The sequence below is a fragment of the Pogoniulus pusillus genome, chromosome 8, assembly GCF_015220805.1.
Source record: "Pogoniulus pusillus isolate bPogPus1 chromosome 8, bPogPus1.pri, whole genome shotgun sequence".
In the NCBI taxonomy this organism is placed as follows: domain Eukaryota; kingdom Metazoa; phylum Chordata; class Aves; order Piciformes; family Lybiidae; genus Pogoniulus; species Pogoniulus pusillus.
Genome location: NC_087271.1, coordinates 39,995,193 through 40,015,378, shown reverse-complemented (window position 1 = coordinate 40,015,378; position 20,186 = coordinate 39,995,193). Strand labels below are relative to the sequence as shown.

Genomic DNA, 20,186 nt, shown 5'->3' with positions numbered 1-20,186 from the left:
TCTCAGTCTTCTCTTCTCCAGACTTAAAAAGGCCCAAGTCCCGCAGCCTCTCCTCATCACCCACCTCCAAAAGTCACTGCAGTTATCCAAAGCCACAAGAAAATAGGCAGAGGCCTTGGATGGGTTCCATAAGTCAAGTCATCACACTTGTACAACAGCAACAAACAGCATGATTCACACAACTCTGTTTTGAGACACTCAAAGAGCCACAGAGAGGAAAAGAACCCTAAAAGCTTCCAAACACAACTAAGAATGGCTCACTTGAAGCTCGTAAGCTCACCCACTTCAGTTAATTTCCCTTAAACGTGGTGGCTTAACCTACCTTGATAGACGAGAGAGCTGTTTTTTCTGGCGAGACCTCCTCATCAGAATCATCGCGATTACCTCGCTTCTTCTCCAGGTTATTTCTGCGATGGCTCTCAGAGGGCAGCAAAGACCGGAAAGACTTTTCCTCAATCTCATCCTCTGTCATGGACTCATCAAATTTCAGGGAATACTCTGTTGCAATGGAAGCTGAATCTGAGGGAGAAGGCAGGGAAGCAGTTTTATGCTTGGGTATGCACCACACAGGCAATTTTACTCTGTCTTACCTCAATAAAGGGCTGGGAAAACAGGGAGGTAACTACTTTAATGCAGAGAAATGAGTGTTTGGATGAGTGGCCTTGATTTGGGTCACAAAACCCTGCTGTCTAGCTTAAACAGGTATATTGGGGCTGCTGAAACAGCTGGCTACAACCACCATGGCAGGAAGGAGAATGACCCCCAGACACCACTGCTCTGACGTACTGAATCTCAAAGGTTCCATCTCACTGCCTCAGATTCACCTGGGAGGCAGTTTCCTCACACATGCATTCCCTCATTTATTCCAGAATTTCACTCCAAACCAGCACTTCCCTTCTTCCCTCCCTCACCACCTTCACCACATGCAAACAAGAAAGCTAACCTTTTTCATCTGGCAGTGATAAAATACTATCACTAGGCAAGGAATCATCCACAGCAGTATGAGCCTGCTCTTCAATACTGCTCGATAGCTTCTCGCGACGGGAAAGCTTCTTCTCATTCTCCTTCGAAGATGGAGCTGAAGGACTCTCTTGGCGGCTGCTGGTACTGCTGTGTTAGCAAGGGAGAATGCTTTTCAATAATCACACATTTAAAAATAGTTACATTACACATCCCTGTACACACCAGTACCTCCCAGCAGTGACTGACATGCAGAGGACTTGGGTTTGTTTCTGTGTTAACATTCAAAGCCTCATCGAGCTGCTGGTGGACAGCAGAACTTTGTTATCTGTACTTTAGTTACAGCAAAAAAAGCCTGTGTAATCTAAACTCTTCTTACCTCTGATCATGGACTTTTGATCTTGAGGACTCTGAATAGCTATCAAATATTGGTGAGTATGTCTGCTTTGAGTCACCTGTCTCCTCTTTAACTTGGGACATGGCAGCAGATTCACATTTCCTGAGAAAGAGAAGTGATTTGGGTAAATCTGTGTCATCTCCAAAGAGTACTACAGTTTTCACAAGTTTTCATCACTTTATCAGAAGTAGTAACAGTTACTATTTCTGAAAAGACCATTTAAAGCTTAGACTAGTTCAATCACCTCAGAAGGTATTTGGAGCACCTTCTCTGCTCTTCTACAGAGAACTTCATATAACCACTTTTAATACCACCTGTAGGGTACTAGAGGGCATAAAGATGGAATTCTAAAGGATCACTCATGACATCTTCAAATTTTCTTCAAGATTAGGCAAAGTGAAACCTATCTCACTTCCCCCCTCTCCCAAGATGTGAAACATGATGCAAGACCTGTTTGCATCATTTCGGGCTCTCATCTGCTTCAGGAATTCTACGTGATGCTGCCTCTGTTGGTCAAACAAGGAGGTGACTGGAGCAGCTGGAGCACTGACAGTATCCGAGACCTGGGTTCGTACTAACTCTGTCATCTGAGTACAAAATAACAAAGAAACACCATGAGCTCAGTAGCATCAAAATGGTTCTGAAAGAAAACAGTAACTCCTGCAGGGAATATACTAAATTATTGAACAAAGATGTAAGACATATTTTTGAGATGGTTTGTAACTAGGTATTTACCAATTCTGGCTGTAAAAAATGCACACTTCTCTGTAAATACATATTCTTTATGCACAGGAGAATTATGGATATGAAACCACAGACATGCAAGACACTACTTATCATCAATTTAAGCAAAACATTAAAAAAGTCAGCAAATACTGCTCACTACAATGTTCCCCACGTAATATTTCAGATCTAGTACTGCAATTCATAAAAAGGAGAGAGCGGAGGAGAGAAAAAGAGGAGAGAGCGGAGGAGAGAAAAAGAGGAGAGAGCGGAGGAGAGAAAAAGAGGAGAGAGCGGAGGAGAGAAAAAGAGGAGAGAGCGGAGGAGAGAAAAAGAGGAGAGAGCGGAGGAGAGAAAAAGAGGAGAGAGCGGAGGAGAGAAAAAGAGGAGAGAGCGGAGGAGACAAAAAGAGGAAAGAGCGGAGGAGAGAAATGATGAGAGAGGAGGAGGCAAAAAGAGGAGAGAGAGGAGGAGGCAAAAATTGGAGAGAGAGGAGGAGAAAAAAAGAGGAGAGAGAGGAGGAGAAAAAAAGAGGAGAGAGAGGAGGAGAGAAAAAAGAGGAGAGAGAGGAGGAGGAAAAAAGAGGAGAGAGAGGAGGAGGAAAAAGAGGAGAGAGAGGAGGAGGAAAAAAAGAGGAGAGAGAGGAGGAGAGAAAAAGAGGAGAGAGAGGAAGAGAGAAAAAGAGGAGAGAGAGGAAGAGAGAAAAAGAGGAGAGAGAGGAGGAGGAAAAAAGAGGAAAGAGAGGAGGAGGAAAAAAGAGGAAAGAGAGGAGGAGATAAAAATTTAAGTGTTCTGGTGAAGATCCTCCTTCCTCCTTTTTTCTTATTTATTTGTTGGTCTCCTATCTTCATGAATAAGCAAAACTGTAATTTCCTTGCTTTTCTAATTTAATTGGCACATGAAACACATACAAGACCAATCCTTGATGGAACACAACTCAGAATTTAAAGACTTTGTGTTCACTATCATCAGTCTCTCCTGGAAGAATAAAAACTTCCTAACTGTTTGCTACCTGGAAGACAGGACTGTGACCAGGGACTTAAGGCTGCTGACTGATTTCTAAGTAAGGATGTCAGAAAAGCTCCTTTAAAGTCCTATCATTTGTCACAGAGAGGTGAAGAAGTTGCACTGAGAACACTGAACACAGAACAACCTACAGGCAAGAAAAAGCATTCCAAATCATACTGAAATTACAACAGCTTTTTATTTTCACAGGACCTCACCTCACAGTGAGCTGCATCTGTATTGAGATGTGCAGCTTCTGCCTGCTTGGCTGCAGCCTTGCACGAGGTCTCTTGTACAGCATCCTGCCGTGCCTGGACCCGGTGCTGCACTGACTCTGTGTGGACCTACACAGAAAACACAGCCAGACCAGCTCTTCAGAATGTGCTGGCTACAACAACTACAGCTTTAGTTCTTAAAATCTGGGGAGAAAAAAGTTTGAAATTGGCCCAAAGAGTTTTTTACAGCGATTTTAAGTCCCTTCACCACTTATCCACCTGTTGACAGCTTCAGACGAAGGGGATTTACTTACAGCATTTCGTCTCTTACACAATCCACACTTTTTGAAGGGCAGCATTACCTGAGCTGCCTTCTGCCTTGCCTCGTCCAGTTGTCTCTGACTTTCTAGAGCTTCTTGCTCAGCTTTGATCTTCAAAAGAGCCAAGTCTCGTTCATGGCGCTGCTGCTGTGCCTACAGATGAGGAAAACAAGTTTTAATCATGCAAGTCAATTAGAGCTTTTTTTCCCTAGCCACTGGCTGCAACTACCTCCAAAAGATGCAGATCTGCTCTACCAGTGGAGCCTCTTCTGCTAAAGTAATATTTTCAGCCTGTTGACTGGGAAGTGCATGTTCCTCACACTCTTCCAAAGTGTAGAAAGCATTTAGGACATTTAGCATCCTTTCCACAGCAAGAGAATGGCTGCAGCCTGAACACTGCACGTCACTGGGACCCAACGTCAAGCCCAGTAAATAATCAAGTTTTTGTTTTACTGCAGCACACAACCAAAGTGGCAGCTCGTGGTGCACTAATGACACATACTTGAGAGTCACCAGTTCCTTGGTGACTCATTCACTTAAGAGAACAGGGATTAATCCTAAGAAGTGGGCATTGTCAGAGATGCTCCATCACCTTCATTATGAATTCTCCGTGTTGCTAACAAGTGTATCTTGCCCTGATTTGGTTGTCTTACGACATTAAAAAAGGAAAACAAAAAGGAAGGTAAGACAAGGAAGTATTTTTTCCATTACCTTTAGAATCTGAGCCAAAGAAACACTCTCCTGCTGGGCAAGTGCTATGCCTCGTACTCGTTCTACATCTGAAAGCTGTCTCACAGACTCCTCAATAGCACTGAGGTAGTTCAATTCTGCTGACAAGCGCTGCTGAAGAACAGCGGGAGAGAAGCGCATGCATCCTGCAGGGTAAGATTTACTGGTCAACTCCCACGCATTTTAGTGCCCCACATCAAAAAGTAATGGAAAATTAGAACTCCTCTGGGATTAGCAGGGCTCCAACAAAGCAACTCACCGCTCACTGGGGCTGCTCCTGCTCCACACCTGCTGGTTGCCAGGCTCAAGTCGGGGAAGGCTGCGTTAGGCTTTATCCCCGATGAGGTGTTTCCAGAGAAGCCAGCAGGTGGCTTGACTCTTTCTGCTGTATTTGCAACAGAGTCAAACTGCAACACTTTTTGAGAACCAGGAGGTGGGGAAGAAGTCTGTGTCTTCTGTGATCTTCCCTTGTCTGAGAAACTAAAAGTGAAATGAAAAAGGAAAGGAGTCAATATTCTCCTAAGTCCAGACACTTGAGAAGACAATAAAGCAATAACATAGTTCCTCCATTTATATACACCAAAACTCTTTTATGGTTTGCACAGGCCCAGTCTGCCTCTAGGAAATCACAGACCTGTCAGGGTTTGAAGGGATCCTAAGTATCATGTAGCTCCACTCCACCTGTCTGGCCTTAAAAACTTCCAGGGATGGGGCTTCCACCACCTCCCTGGGCAACCTGTTCATGTCTCACCACCCTTATGGTGAAGAACTTCTTTCTAATGTCCGTTCTAAATCTACCCTCCTGCAGCTTGAATCCATTCCCCCCAGTCCTATCACTACCTGACACCCTAATAAGTCTCTCACCAGCTTTCTTGTAGGCCCCCTTCAGATACTGGAAGGCCACAATAAGGTCTCCTCAGAGCTTTCTCTTCTCCAAACTGAACAACCCCAACTCTCTCAGTGCATCCTCATACAAGAGGTGCTCCAACCCTCTCATGAGATGGTGATTCCATTCATCCAAATAAATAAATAAGAACACACCTCTCTATAGCTTAGCTGTATCTGTATCTCCTTTATATTTTCTAAACCCATACAGCAGTCTAGGGTTAAGTTTCTAGAGCACACATAACAACATAAAATAGCATCTCTATGTTCTACAAGGCCAGACAAGGAGTTTCAATACCTCCTCTTAGAAACCTTGGCACTGCAGGATGCTCCTACCTGCATGTGCATTTACACATTTTTTTTGAGAGTCTGAGTGAAGAGCTTTGTTTTACCCACAGTACATTAGAGCAGTATTATGATACGGGAATAGCATGAAGAGTACTTTTGAAAAGTAAAGAAGTTACTATCAGCACATGGATGCAACTGAATGTGATAAATCACTGTCCTGAGCCTTCATCAAAATGCAATGAAATAGCTGAAGGCCAAAACTTAAGGAGTTGGTAAAATACTACAGTAACACTTTCCAAAGAAAATTAAAGGCATCTCTTTTTTTCAAACATCCAGAAAAGGATGCAGACACTTCTTAAATTTACTATTCCAGTTTTATTAAGGCAAAAAGGATCAACACTGGCTGCTTAAATCCCTTATGAGAACATGGTGATTTACTTGGCATCTCTTCGGCAGCCACAGGGCATTTTAAACACAATAGTGGATGTCAGTGAAGGTCATCAATATAAATCAACACCTCAGAACCACTTTCTACTCACAGAGTATGAGAGAACATTCATATTTTTTGCTCCATTTTGGAAAAAAGTGCAGTGAAAACTATTTCATAGCTGTACTTACTGTATAATTAGCAGAAAAGCAGCAGTAATAGCTTGACATACAGAGGATATAACAGAAAATGAGTGCTTATTTCCTCTTTTTCTGCACTGGAGGATCAGTTCATCTCTCAAAAAGCACCAATTCAGAGGGCAGGGTGGACTTATGAGCAGCCCTACAGGCTGGGGGAGGAGTGGCTGGAGAGCTGCTTGGTGGAAAAGGACCTGGGGGTGTTGGTGGCCAGCCAGCTGAAAATGAGCCAGCAGTGTGCCCAGGTGGCCAAGAAGGCCAACAGCATCCTGGCCTGTATCAGAAATGGTGTGACCAGCAGGAATAGGGAGGTGATCATGCCCTTGTGAGCACTCAGCACTCATGAGACCACACCTCGAGTACTGTGTCCAGTTTTGGTCCCCACAGTACAGAAGGGACACTGAGGTGCTGGAGCGGGTGAAGAGAAGGGCAACGAGGCTGGGGAGAGCTCTGGCAAACATAACCTATGAGAGGCAGCTGAGGGAGCTGGGGGTGTTTAGTCTGGAGAAGAAGAGGCTGAGAGGGGACCTTATTGCCCTCTACAACTACCTAAAAGGAGGTTGTAGTGAGGCTGGAGCTGGTCTCTTCTCCCAAATTACTAATGATAGACAAGAGGAAATGGCCTCAAGTTGCACCAGGGGAGGTTTAGGTTGGATGTTTGGAGGAAGTTCTTTACTGAGCAAGTGGAACAGGCTGCCCAGGGAGGTGGTGGAGTCGCCATCCCTGGAGGTGTTTAAAAGGAGAGTGGATGTGGCACTTGAGGTCTAGTGATGAAGGATGCTGGGATGAAGGTTGGACTGGATGATCCTGGTGGTCCTCTCCAACCATAGCAATTCACAGTGATTAGATGTTGTGCTGAGGGATTTGGTTTAGTCACCGACTTGTCAGTGTGAAACTAATGATTGGACTCGAGGATCTTGAAGGTCTTTTCCAACCTAAGAGATTCTGTGACTCTCTGTTTGCTGAACCCAAGCTGAGCCAAAAATGCCTGTGAATCCTACCGACAAGAGCCAAACATACAGGTTGGTTGTTTTTCCCCCTCTCCACTTCTTAAAGACCAGTTGTAGAAGGGGAAAAGAAAAAGTGTATTTCAATGATTTAGGTACTAAACCTGACTTGGTATCTATACAGGCCAGTTATCCTTAAAACAACAGGGGGATCATTTGGGAAGAAATAATTGTATTTGCATTTCCTCTTACTACAGCAATGTATTTTGGGCTTTCATATTTAAAATGCAAGGAAAAAAATCCATATTCTGCATGCTCATCTTACTGACACTTCATAATCTGTGTTACTTTCCTTCTGCATATCCAAAGAGGCAGCCACTTTTGATAACATGCTGTAACACCACCCAGCTTCCTTATGGTTGCACACAGCCTTACAAGGTTCATGTTACCTCAGCAGGGAGTGTCCAGACAAGTTCTCCAATGTGCTGTCTGTATCTGGGTTCTGCTCATGATCCCTGCTAGAAATCCTGCTACTCGACAAGGGCTTCTTTGTCTGTTGGAATCCCCACTCTAATTCAGGTGGTATTTTTCCTTCTTCCACTGGAAAGTGGTGAGAACTTCCATTGAAAGACTCCAGCCCTAAGAAGCAACAACATGGCAAAACATTTACACTCACCTTTCAAAGTGTGAATATCTTAACCATCAGGAGCCTAAAAACAAACAAGAACTTTTTTCCCCACTTCAAGATATGTCTGAGGTAGAAGCCCATCAATCAAACAAGCAAGATGCTTCAGTTTGGCAGCTATCCACAATACATTGTTGTGTCCACTGTCAACAAAACTGTCACTCAGGTTTCATTTCACATTCCCTCTTTAAATGAAGAAGAGCATTTGTCTCTTATGATAATTAGCATAAAACCCATTTTTCTTTGTGTAAGCCAGAGAATTTTAAATAGGAAGGGTATAATTTGGAATGCCAAAGCTGCTTTTTCCCCCCACTTTTATTGACTTGAAAACTAGCTATTTGATTATATAGTAAGAGCATAACACCTGAAGGTTTCTTCAGGGCTTTGTAATATGCAAGCTATTCTAGGAAGAAGTGTATTTATTAATTTGTGCCCTATGAAAACTGTGATCCAAAGGTGAAATGTATACAGGCAAACTCTTGGTGTCTTCAAAAACATAGCCATAACTCACATTTCCCAGCAGCCTATTGCTCAACATCTTTGTTGGTGTCATGGACAGAGGCACTGAGTGCACCCTCAGCAAGTTTGCTGAAGACACCAAGCTGTGTGGTGCAGCACACAGGCTGGAGGGCAGGGATGCCATCCAGAGGGACCTGGACAGGCTGGAGAGGTGGCACAAGACCAAGTGCAAGGTCTTGCATCTGGGTCGGGGCAATGCCAAGCACAAATCCACGCTGGGCAGTGAGTGGCTAGAGAGGAATCCTGAGGAGAGGGACTTGGGGTGCTGGTGGACCAGAAGCTCAACATGAGCCAGCAGTGTGCACTTGCAGCCCAGAAAGCCAACCAGAGCATGGGCTGCAGCAGGAGAAGTGTGACTAGCAGGGCCAGGGAGGGGATTCTGCCCCTCTACTCCACTCTGCTGAGACCCCACCTGGAGTACTGCATCCAGTTCTGGAGCCCCCAGAGAGTGTCCAGAGAAGGGCCACGAGGATGCCCAGAGGGTTGCAGCAGCTCTCCTATGAGGACAGACTGAAAGAGTTGGGGCTGTGCAGTCTGCAGAAGAGGAGGCTCCCAGGTGACCTTCTTGTGGCCTGCCAGGATCTGAAGGGGGCTACAAAAAAGCTGGGGAGGGACTTTTCAAGATATCAGGGAGTGCCAGGACTGGGGGGAATGGAGCAAAGCTGGAGGTGGGTAGGTTCAGGCTGGACATGAGGAGGAAGTTGTTGAGCATGAGTGGTGAGAGGCTGGAATGGGTTGCCCAGGGAGGTGGTTGAGGCCCCATGGCTGGAGGTGTTTAAGGCCAGGCTGGCTGAGGCTCTGGCCAGGCTGCTCTAGGGTAGGGTGTCCCTGTCCATGGCAGGAGTGTTGGAACTGGCTGCTCCTTGTGGTCCCTTCCAACCCTGACTGGTTCTATGATTCTACTGGAATATTCTCTGTATCAAATCTGAGGATCACTCCCCCAGGCTACTAGGACTAACTAACTTGTTCAAAGACTTGGTCAGGAAAGGAAGCATTTGCAATCTTTCAGTGACCTCTTGCTTATTTAATTTCAGGTAACTGCATTTTAAGGTCAGAGAATAAACAGAGTGAAAAAGAATTCAGGAAGGAATCCTCCTGTCAGTATTAAATTACCATTTCCAGGTATGAGGAAAGATAATTACGAGTTCCATAACAAGAAAACCTTATAATCTCCTTAAAAAAAATGACCCTAGAGTCATGTACTGCACTTACTTTCCTTCTTCCCTCTCTTCTTAGAGGAACCAGAGGAGCGGGAAGATGTTGCAGATCGTGCTCCAGATGAATGCAGAGAAGCAAGCTCTGCAGACAGAGGTTCATAAGGAGACTTCCTACTAGGAACATCTTCCTGAATGCTTGAATTACTGCTGCCAGCAACACTGAAAAGGAGCACATTGACAAGGCTGAAACAAGGACTTCCAACTCCCACATCACACTGTGCACAAAAAATCCACCACACTCTAAATCAGAGACAGAGGCTAAAATTGCACTGCTTAGCCCATCTTGGGAAGCATTGATTTTGAGACTAAAAATGATGACAGCTAAAACAGTAGGAAGTCTGACATGATATTGAACATATTGAACCATACTTCTGGTACTATCCAACAGTAAAAGATGGGCAAGAATTGTTCTTTCCAATGCTAACTTTACAGTGCTACTTGATTACAGATTTCAACAACCTAAAAAGGACTCCAAACTTGACTGCATTTTGCATAGTCACTGGACACAGAGACGTCAACAACTGACAGAAAGATGAGTGACTGTCAAGAATGAAGTCCAAAAGATTGGCAATTAAGAGGATAATGCAGCACATACTAAATAATACCAACAGAAGACCCATTAAGAAGCATAATCAGAAAGAAAACACTTATTCCAGGCAACATTTTCAGTGTGCAAAGTGCCTTTTACTTTCCTTTCTTGTGAGGTGGAGTACCACCAGTATAAACACAGTACTTGTGGCCTTCTATACAGTGTCCAAAAGATGTAAGTTTATCTCATCATAAAAAAGAGGTCTTAGTGAATTAAAGAGGCCACACAAATTCAGCAGCAACATGCAGAGTCTTGGATTTAGTCTTCAAGTCTGAACAAAAGGCTTCAAAAGCTCTTAGAGAAATTTGTGTATCCATTACTAAGGATTACTGAACCCTTGCTGAAAGTAATTACAGGCTTTTTTACAAGAGTGAGGAGTACTAAAGGTATTTTAGGATTTTCAAACACAGGCTTACAGGATGTTAGGGGTTGGAAGGGACACAAGGAGATCATTGAGTCCAACCCCCCTGCCAGAGCAGGGCCACACAATCTAGCACAGATCACAGAGGAATGCATCCAGAGAGGCCTTGAAAACCTCCAGAGAAAGAGACTCCACAACCACTCTGGGGAGCCTGTGCCAGTGCTCTGGGACCTTTATAGTAAAGAAGTTCCCCCTTGTGTTGAGCTGGAATCTCCTGTGTTGCAGCTTACATCCATTGCTCCTTGTCCTGTCACAGGGAGCAGTGAGAAGAGCAGAGCCTGCCTCCACCCCCTTCCTGACCAACCCTCAGAGGTTTATAAGATCTTTTCTTTGTTCAAAATTACAAAGTTTACACACAAGCTGGAGAACTACTTTCCACCTGATACCAAAGCAGCCTAAAACTACCTGCCAAATTAAAAGCAAAAATTAAGAGAACAGACACAGCTTAATCTGATTCCAACATGAACTGCAGGGGCCTGTGGAAATCTCTCATCACTCTGACTAGCATGCATTAACTTTTCACAGGAATCCTAACACCCAGTTACCTGAGGTCATGTGAAATCCTTTTGTCTGTTAAAGTGCTACTTCCTTGTGATGAGGAAAAATCATCTTCATAAGAAACCAGGCTCTCTGGAGGGCTCATGGCAGGGAGTAAAGGGCGCATTAGGGCAGAGTCTCCATTCACCTTCTCGTTAAACACTAAAGGGCAGCCAAAGAAGGGAACAGACAAAAATGAAGCCACATACAAATATGCATCAAACAGGTGATAAAGCTGTAGACATCAAAATGCTCCCAATCACGAGTTAAAGACTTCACTTTCAAACACAAAACCACCAGGAGAAGAACATTACAGACACCTCATGGCAGTTTTAACAGTGTAACAACCACAGTCATCAAATTTTGTACATTATTGCATACTCCACTTCATTAACATGCTCCACCTAAAACTTGCTTGCAGAGCACAGTGCTTGAGAGTAGAGCTAGAATCATAGAATCATATGGATCTATCTGGAGAAAATGTTAATGTAAAAAATCTTTAAGGGAAACAACCCAAAGGAAGGAAGAATTGAGAAAGACACAAGATCCAAGTCAACTTCTTGGAATGAATTCCTCCTCAAAATGAGTAATTCAAAGCAAGAGATGAATTTTATGAGGCACTCATAAAATGAAAAATAAAGATGTACAAAAAAAAATGAAAATCAAGTGAAGCATCTTACAGGAGACACTTGTAAAGCACAGCCCAAGGCACTAATGCTTGAATTGGGTGCAAAGCAAGAGATTTATGCTACTAAAGCCTTCCCTTCTTCACATCAGGCATTGTTACCAGAGTTTTGTCATATTACTTTGAGGCTTTTAATAACTCTGTGAGGAAAGCAGTGAATGGAAAGCCCACATCTTTCAGTATACAGAGGAGGGCTGCATCAGAAGTGAGGCCAGCAAGTCGAGGGAGGTGATTCTCTTCCTCTACTCTGCTCTGCTGAGACCCCCCCGGAGTACTGCATCCAGTTCTGGAGCCCCCATTACAAGAAAGTTGTGGAGGTGCTGGAGCGTGTCCAGAGAAGGACCACAAGGATGCTCAGAGGGCTGCAGCAGCTCTGCTGTGAGCACAGACTGAAAGAGTTGGGGCTGTTGAGCCTGGAGAAGAGGAGGCTCCCAGGTGACCTTCTTGTGGCCTGCCAGGATCTGAAGGAGGCCTACAAAAAAGCTGGGGAGGGACTTTTTAGGCTCTCAGGGAGTGACTAGCCTATGGGGAATGGAATAAAGCTGGAGGTGGATAGGCTCAGGTTGGACATGAGGAGGAAGTTGTTGAGCATGAGAGTGGTGAGAGGCTGGAATGGGTTGCCCAGGGAGGTGGTTGAGGCCTCATGGCTGGAAGTGTTTAAGGCCAGGCTAGCTGAGGCTGTGGCCAGGCTGCTCTAGGGTAGGGTGTCCCTGTCCATGGCAGGGGGGTTGGAACTGGCTTCTCCTTGTGGCCCCTTCCAACCCTGACTGATTCTATGATGCAGGGCTGGGAAAGCAGTAATTCACAAGAGCTTTGAGAGGATTCTCCAGTTTTACCTTTTCCATGAAGCTGGTAACTCTTCGCAAAGATGTTGATGACACTGTGGGGACTTCCCTTGGCCAGTTCCTCCCAGGGCCCCTTGCTTTGCACTCCACTTGTCCGAGTGAAAAGTGGCAAATACTTCTCAGCTTCCTTCTGAAACTCCTTGATGGGCTCCAAGGCATTTCCCTCCCGCACGCAGAAATACCTCTCTTTTATCGGCTCCCCCATCCTGAGTTGCAGCGGTTTATGCTGGCCTCCTTCCTCCTCAGAGAAGCTCCCGTCACTCAGGAGAGGCCCTTCGCTGACAGATTCAATGCTGGACTCTGGAAGAATCGTGGCTTTACTGGGAATGTAAGCCTGGCTTTCATGCCCTGGGGAGTCACTCTGTCTCTTAGATAAATGTCCTAGCATCCCCTCACGCCTGTTCACGCCAGGGGACCTCATGCCCAGGCTGACTGCAGCAGTATGAGGCCGGATGGTCTCGGGGAGCTTTTTAAATTCACTAAGGTTGCCTACCCCAGGAAGGCTGTCATCAAAGGCTGTGTGAGACACACAGGCATCCAGCATCTTTTGAATTCTGGCTGAAAAAGCATCTTCGTTTTCCTCTCTCACAGGAGGACTCACAGCCTTTGCCCAGCGCCCATCACCCTGCTTTTCTTGCATAATCTCATGGTCTGAGTTCCACATGGCACCGTAATTGATAGCAGCCCCTGCCAACTTTTTGGCTTCATTTTCAATCCTGCTAGAAAGGGAGGCAGCTGTAGCTTTCAGAGCTTCAATCCGATCCAATTTGCTCTTATATTGGTTAGCAGCAGGTTTGAGCTGTGCAGTTGAATTCAGGTGTGGCTGAGGCATCACGGTCAGCGATCCTGCTGGTGCAGCTTGGCACCTCCTGCCTGCCATCATCGTGTCATATTCCTTCGACAGAAGATTCATCTGCTCCAGGCTCCAGTGCTGGGAGCAAGGACCTCCATTGGAGCCCACGACAGCTGGCTTGTGAGAGAGCTGGACTTTGGGGCTCAACCTGTCTGGCTGTACCCATGGGGGCTCCATCAAATCGGACCTGAAAAGTCAATATTTAAACTGATGATTTATACAAGTACTGCTGGTTTGGATCAAAGTATCATTGCCACAAATGGTTTTCTTTTTTAATCAGGAAGAAATACTTTTTGGTGGAATCAGAAGGACAGGGAACTAGACAGTGAACAGAGAACATAGTTAAAAAAACAGACAGCGCAGCAGCTTCAAATGTGAAACGTTGTTTATGGCATACACTGTGTTTTAGAGTGGTAACAAGATGAGAGCTTTCATCATAATCATCACTGCCTCTTTCAAAAGTTTCCTAGCTACATACGGGAGAAAACATTCTTTTTCTCCCCCTTGGAACTTCTTAGCCCCAGTCTCCCCCCTCCAGTTGAACTTAGTCCATGTTTCTTTGGAGCTGTCACTTATGACAGGCATGAACAACACATAGAGAAAAGGAGCACTGTAAACATGAAGATGTTTTAAGTTCTGCAAGACATCTTTTTTTCTTTCCAGACAGCTCCCACTTGCATGACAGGAGCTCTGTAGAGACCTTCCTTCATTAATATCACTTCCACATATTCTGAATACTAGGAAACTCACAAAAAAGCTCCAACAAACTTCAAGTCTCATCTCTCCCCTACAACTGGCGTTGATATTTTTGCCTTACACTAATCTTTACTACCATATGCTTTAGCAGCCTGTTCTATATACAGTACTATTCAGCATTCCTACAGCTTCCTTCTATTTTTGTAGAAAGGAAACAGGCCTTATCAAACTTACAAAGTCATTGTGTATTTAAGCAAGTTAAGGTACAGACAGAGCAGAAAGTACCTCTCTAAGCAGCAGGTATTCACTATGAGATTAAAAAGGAACACACAGTCGCAATCAGGAATGTCGAAGATACGAAAGACACTTCATGGTTTTCAGTTCCTCAAAGTGTTTGATTTGGCACCTTGACTTACACTGACAAAACTTTGTTAATACACTGAGCAATTAGAAATGGGGGAAGCAGCAGCAAAGGAAATAGAGGAAGGTTTAGTTGCAAACATGCAAAGTGTTTGGTACTCTAGAGATGGCAATTAAAGGCCTGAAACCAAGAAAATAGATTGAACAGAAACCACTGAACAAACTGAGTATGAAAAATCAGATGTACTTGTGTGATCAGCTTCTCTTGCCCAGTGGCAATGGCAGCAGAAATACTCTCCCAACATGAAAGGCACATCTTGATGTCAGCAAAAAATTAACTGCAACTATCAATCACTTCCATTTATTTACAGACCCACTAAATACCCATAGCGAAAATTTTCATGTGCTTTCCTCTATCAGCTTCCTCTTCAACGCAAGGAAACATTCGAGCTGTCATAAAGACAATGACTGTCACTAGAACACGAACTTCAGAGCCCAGACTATTTTCACCTCCCAGAGATGAAAAGCAGAGTACTCCTCTCTCCAAAGGCCCCCGGTGGCTCACCTCAGTAGCGGCTGTTGTGGTTCTGAAAGCGACATGTCACTACTTGAAGATGCGCTAGGAGGACGCTCTTGAGCTTTGTTTTCTTTGTCTGATTCCCCAGACGGCTGATAACCAGGTTTGGGCTGGAAATGAAGACAAGCAGAAAAGCGCATTTTTTAAATGGTCTGCAGGAGTTTAGAAGTTCTTACCTCATTAAAATTCAAAAGGCTTACATTTCTCAGTGTGGCATCACATCTTTCCTGCCACACATACAGTTAAAAATCACAAGACATTTATTGGCTTTTTATCTCAGCAGAATGCACTGGGAAAAACGTTTTGCTCCTATACTGAACTACTTCATCTGAACATTTCAGATTGATATTAGTCTTTTACTGTATATTAACTTACTGTCATATTTAGTTTCTGACAAGCAAACCTATTTAACTCACTGCTGCTGAAGTCTGTCCACTGACCAAAAGCAACTTCAAGCAATTCACCATCTGACTGATATTTAAGTTACTGAAGAGCCAACCTTTACTGCTGCCATTAGCTAAAGTCCAGAATTCTGCTCCTGTTTGTAACAGAGAGGTAACTGCCATTCACCTTCCCAGCAGGCCTTGCTGTGCTGAGCAGCAGCCACTAGAGCAAGGAGGCTCCAGATCAAACCCACTACGTTCAAGCAAAAGCTACCTCGTTTTTGTGTCCTTTTTCTGATCTGATCACCAGATCAGGAGGAGTCATGACCTTCCTGAGCATATGATCTCCTATTCCTGCAAATAACTGCAACCCATGGAGTTAGTGAATCAGCTTTACCTGTGCTTCCTGCACCACAGGCAGCTGAGGTGGCTCTTCCAGAAGTGCACGCTCCAGCAGTAATTTCGAGTAGGTTTCGTGTAACCGTTTGGCTGCTGAAGGCTCAGGAGCAGGCACATTCTTCACTTTACTAAAAGCCTCCTTCTGCTTTCTGTAGAGCTCCTGGAGTCTTTTGTTCTTCTGTTCTGTTGCCTCCTTTTGGGCTTTCTTCTCTTCATTCTGCTTCTTTTTCCTCTCCTCTTGCTGCCTGATGATGTACCGACGAACTTCATCTGTATCATAGTGACGTTTCTTACTGATTACCTGAGGCTCCTCAACAGCACCTATCTTGTCTGGTTTCCTTTTGGTTGGACTGTGGCTCCTGGTGTTTTGAGGAGGCAAAACAGGTTTCTGATTCTGCTTTTCCACATCTTTCTCTTGCTTTGTACTCATGGAATCCAACTGCAAGTCATCAAGAATTCCACGTATCTCCACAGGCAGGAAGTCCTTATTTACAGGAGCATGATCTGCTTGGTTATCACCTGGAAGAGCAGCTTCCAGCTTCCCAGACCGGATTTTACTCCTTGACCTTTCAGAGCTTCTTGAGGTTTTATGGGTAATGTCCAGTCTAGAATCTGAACCTGTCCTTCCAATATGGCCTGTTGGAGAATAAGACTTGTCAAATAGTTCAGGAAAAAAAATACTTGGGAAATTACACTGAAACAGCTGACAAAGTGAGGGTGGGGAAGGAGTGCAGATCTCACTGTAAACAGTCTCACATGCTTCACTCAGCGTTACAGTCTGAACACAGCCACCTTTGCTTACACCGAGCTCACACCCCTCACACTAGTAACAGCCAAACGACCTCACTGGCTTAAAAAGCACTGTGCCTTACTTGCCCTGTCTGAGATTCTGGATAAATTCTGTGTGCTAGTTTGAGCCCAGCTGGGATATTTTAGTGAGAGAAATTAGACTATAAGCTGCACAAAGGAAATAATGCTGATGTCTGCTTCATCATGGGCTTGCTGAGATGGATAAAACCAAGAACATAAACACACATAACACAGTTGCTGTGTGTGTCTCTGGCTGCTTGCGTTTCTCTCCCTAATCTGCTGTCTGTGTAACTAATCCTTCTGCTTTCTTACCCCCCAGCTGATCCCCCAAACTCACCTTGAATGTAAGGCAAAGTCTGGGATAAGGTAGAGGGGCAGAAAGGAGGTGGAAGGGTGGTTGGGAGCCCCTCCTGGGGACTCTGGTTTCTGGGAGGGATGCTGTGTTTCTGTATTACTTTAACTTGCATATTTCTGTCCATAGCTGTAGATATTGTAAATAGCTGCTTGGATATTGTGCTAAGCTGTAAATATAAAGCTTCATTTCTTAACTTCCAGCTCAGCTGAGTCTAGTCTGGGTGATTTCATAAGAGTTGGGGGAGTAGGTAACACCCAAACCATCACATTCTGCAAAGGGCTAGTGGAGGGATCAGTGAAGGTTTATGATGCACATGGATGATGTTACATAGAATCTGCAAGAACATTGATTCCTGTAAACCAGGAATGTCCAACCACAGCATACATATTATATGCAATACATCTGGTAAATTCAGCTGGCCTGTGGACCACTGCTAGCCATTGTTTCTCCAACTATCTTCCAGAGGCAAAGGCAGATTGCAGGTGATGCATTTTTTTGGTTGCAACGTATTTCCCATCTTCTCCAAAACTTCTGAGCACCTCTGCAGCACGCAAAGTACTCTCCCTGAAGTGCCATGTGCAAGGGAGGCTTTCCATGACACCAAGGAAGTTCTTCATCGGTGGTTATGAGGAGTTACACATCTCAATGTTGGATGTGAGCAAAATAACCCCCTTCCAATCTCAACTTAAAAGTAGAAGTTATTTTAGTAAGAAACCAATCACATTCCATCTAAGAATCCTGCTTTATTCTGCAGACACATCATAAATTAAGAACAATCTAAAAAAGCCCAGTGATGAAAGCACAACTTACCAGACTTGGCAGCTCGCTCTCGTCCTGTTCTGTCACTAGACACAGCTCTTCTGTCCTGTTCTATTCTGGGAGCTGGACCCAGTATCTTTTTGGCCAGCTTTTGTCCCTCTCGCCAGGAGGATGCATTTATTATATAGTTTCCACCTGCACAATCAGTAATAAATGACAGTCAAGCACCTGATGGATTTTCCATCACATCAAAAAGAAGACTTTATTGCAACTATAATCGTTTCTATACCATTTAGTTCTGCAGAAGTGGTAAAACTGCAGTTACACAAAACCAGTCAGAACCATGAAGACGCTCAACAGCGGACTCACACAACCACCACTGCTCCATGCCTGCACAGAATATGGTGTGAAAATCCCAAAACACACTCTAGCACATGAAAGCCCTGCAAAAATTGACTTAACCAAGAAAAAAAGGGTTATACAGTCTAAAAATATATAAGCAAATGGTCCTGAGAAGAGGAAGTAGTTGAAGAGGTCTGAGAATATGCTATTCAGCTCCACTTAAATAAGGAAAAGGAGACAAAAATACAAAAGATAAGAAGATCTAAAATACTGCAGCAAGAACAAAAATAAAGGTGAGAGATAAAATGCAATTCAATTTCCATATTAAAATAATGCTAGCTGATTAAAAAAACCCAAACCCAACAAATATAACACTTCATAGAGATTTTTACAGGTTTTACTGTTCAGACAGGAGTCCTGTGAGTAAGTTAAAATAAGCCCTGAGCAACAGTTGTTCTACACCAGGGCTAACTTTCTGTCTTTCACCTGGAATTTCTCTACTGTGACTGAAAGCAGGTAGGACAAATTCTATTAGCTGATAATTCAGAAACAGACTACCCTACAGGAAATCAAAAATAAATGTTATTAGGATTATTTTTATCCTATATAAAATGATCAAATCTGAGTATGGTGGCATCTTTACCTAGCACTGGTTTAATTAAATGCTAGGTTTATGCAACTCACCTTTGATGCCACCAACTTCAAGTTATTAATAATATATATTTTTAAAATAATGAGCTTGAAGAGCTTTGGAGAAAAACATCACATACAAATTAAAATGGTGAATAACCTAATCCAGACCATTCAGCAGCATTTTGCTGCTAGAAAAGTAGCTAACCTGAATCCCCAACTGGCAGTTGACTTCTAACCACCCAATGAAGGTTCTACCTGTGACAGCACTGCCAAAATAAACCCATGCACAGCAGTGAGAACACAGCACAGCTCAAAAAAAGCAATAAGAGAGGAAGTGTGCTCTGGGCCCAACAGGACTTTGAAGAGGTGCTACCAAAGCAACTTCAAGTGAAATCCAGAACAGAGCAATAGCGGTTTGGCAATGCCAGCCCTCAGTTCCCATCTCCCCTCCTCGCTTTTCTTCTTGGTGGTTTAAACCTGTTCAGGCAGAAGCTGCAGGCCACAGAACCTGTTGAGTGGACTACAGCCTACTACTCGTTTACTAACAGTTCTCTTTGCTTGCCTGGTAAGTTAGCTAAGTATTTGATAAATCTGTCACTCCAAACATGTCCTTCCAAGCTGCGCTCAAACAGACGCTTCAGCCAAAGGGGTTCTCTTGCTCAACTCCGTGTTCTCAGTTACTTCTCTGTGTCTTTAAAAAGGCAGTGTAAAGTCTCATCTTCCATTTCAAGGCAGCTGTTGGAACTAAAACGTGCTAACGGAGCAGAACACGAGCTGTGGCTATTTATAGCCTTGGCTATGTTAAGCACTTTCTTACTGCTATGACTGAAGCAGGATGGACCATCACAGATACACCACTTAGATCTAGCTTTCATCTTCTTGTGCTTGCAGGCCATCATATTTACCCACATCCTCACATTTAACCCACAACAGACTACACTCATTGCTATCTCTGTGCTCCTCCATCACATGGAACTGTCAGAAATGTCTAAGTTTGTTTAGTGTAGTTCCTTAAATATGAATTGATCAGCACAGGAGGGAGCAAATCCCTACTTAGCACTTAAAGTGCTAGCATTCATTACCACAAAATGTTCACATGCAGCTTCATGATTTACAGCAGGGAGGAGGACACAATCATAGAATCAACCATGTTAGAAGAGACCTCCAAGCTCATCCAGTCCAAGCTAACATCCAGCCCTACCCATTCAACTAGACCATGGCACTAAGTGCCTCTCTAAACAACTCTTTCTAATAATTTTTCAGTGATCTCTTTTTTGTCTTCACCACAGTGACTTATGGATCACTATATATAAGGAGACACAGAAAACCTTACAAGGTGCAAAAGATGCTAACCTTCACCAGTGTTTAAAGAAAAAGAGACTGCTCTGTAGTGTGACTGCAGTTGCAACTACTTACTTTTTATGCACA

General features: G+C 44.0%; 1 protein-coding gene across 6 annotated transcripts in view; it reads right to left on the bottom strand.

The window, feature by feature from the left end:
- CEP350 (centrosomal protein 350) overlaps positions 1-20,186 on the bottom strand; it is an 84,460-nt gene that overhangs the window by 38,184 nt on the left and 26,090 nt on the right. For 3 of the 6 annotated variants that reach the window (XM_064148165.1, XM_064148164.1, XM_064148168.1), the window contains 15 exons: positions 17,835-17,978; positions 15,858-16,495; positions 15,066-15,187; positions 12,583-13,631; positions 11,070-11,223; positions 9,510-9,673; positions 7,543-7,732; positions 4,609-4,829; positions 4,332-4,495; positions 3,615-3,773; positions 3,304-3,429; positions 1,808-1,944; positions 1,340-1,459; positions 944-1,110; positions 323-519 (listed from right to left, as the gene is read on the bottom strand). In XM_064148165.1, coding sequence (XP_064004235.1) covers positions 323-519; positions 944-1,110; positions 1,340-1,459; positions 1,808-1,944; positions 3,304-3,429; positions 3,615-3,773; positions 4,332-4,495; positions 4,609-4,829; positions 7,543-7,732; positions 9,510-9,673; positions 11,070-11,223; positions 12,583-13,631; positions 15,066-15,187; positions 15,858-16,495; positions 17,835-17,978 — 3,752 coding nt within the window. The remainder of the gene's footprint in view (positions 1-322; positions 520-943; positions 1,111-1,339; positions 1,460-1,807; positions 1,945-3,303; positions 3,430-3,614; positions 3,774-4,331; positions 4,496-4,608; positions 4,830-7,542; positions 7,733-9,509; positions 9,674-11,069; positions 11,224-12,582; positions 13,632-15,065; positions 15,188-15,857; positions 16,496-17,834; positions 17,979-20,186) is intronic. The other 3 variants (XM_064148167.1, XM_064148169.1, XM_064148166.1) reach the window with 2 other exon arrangements.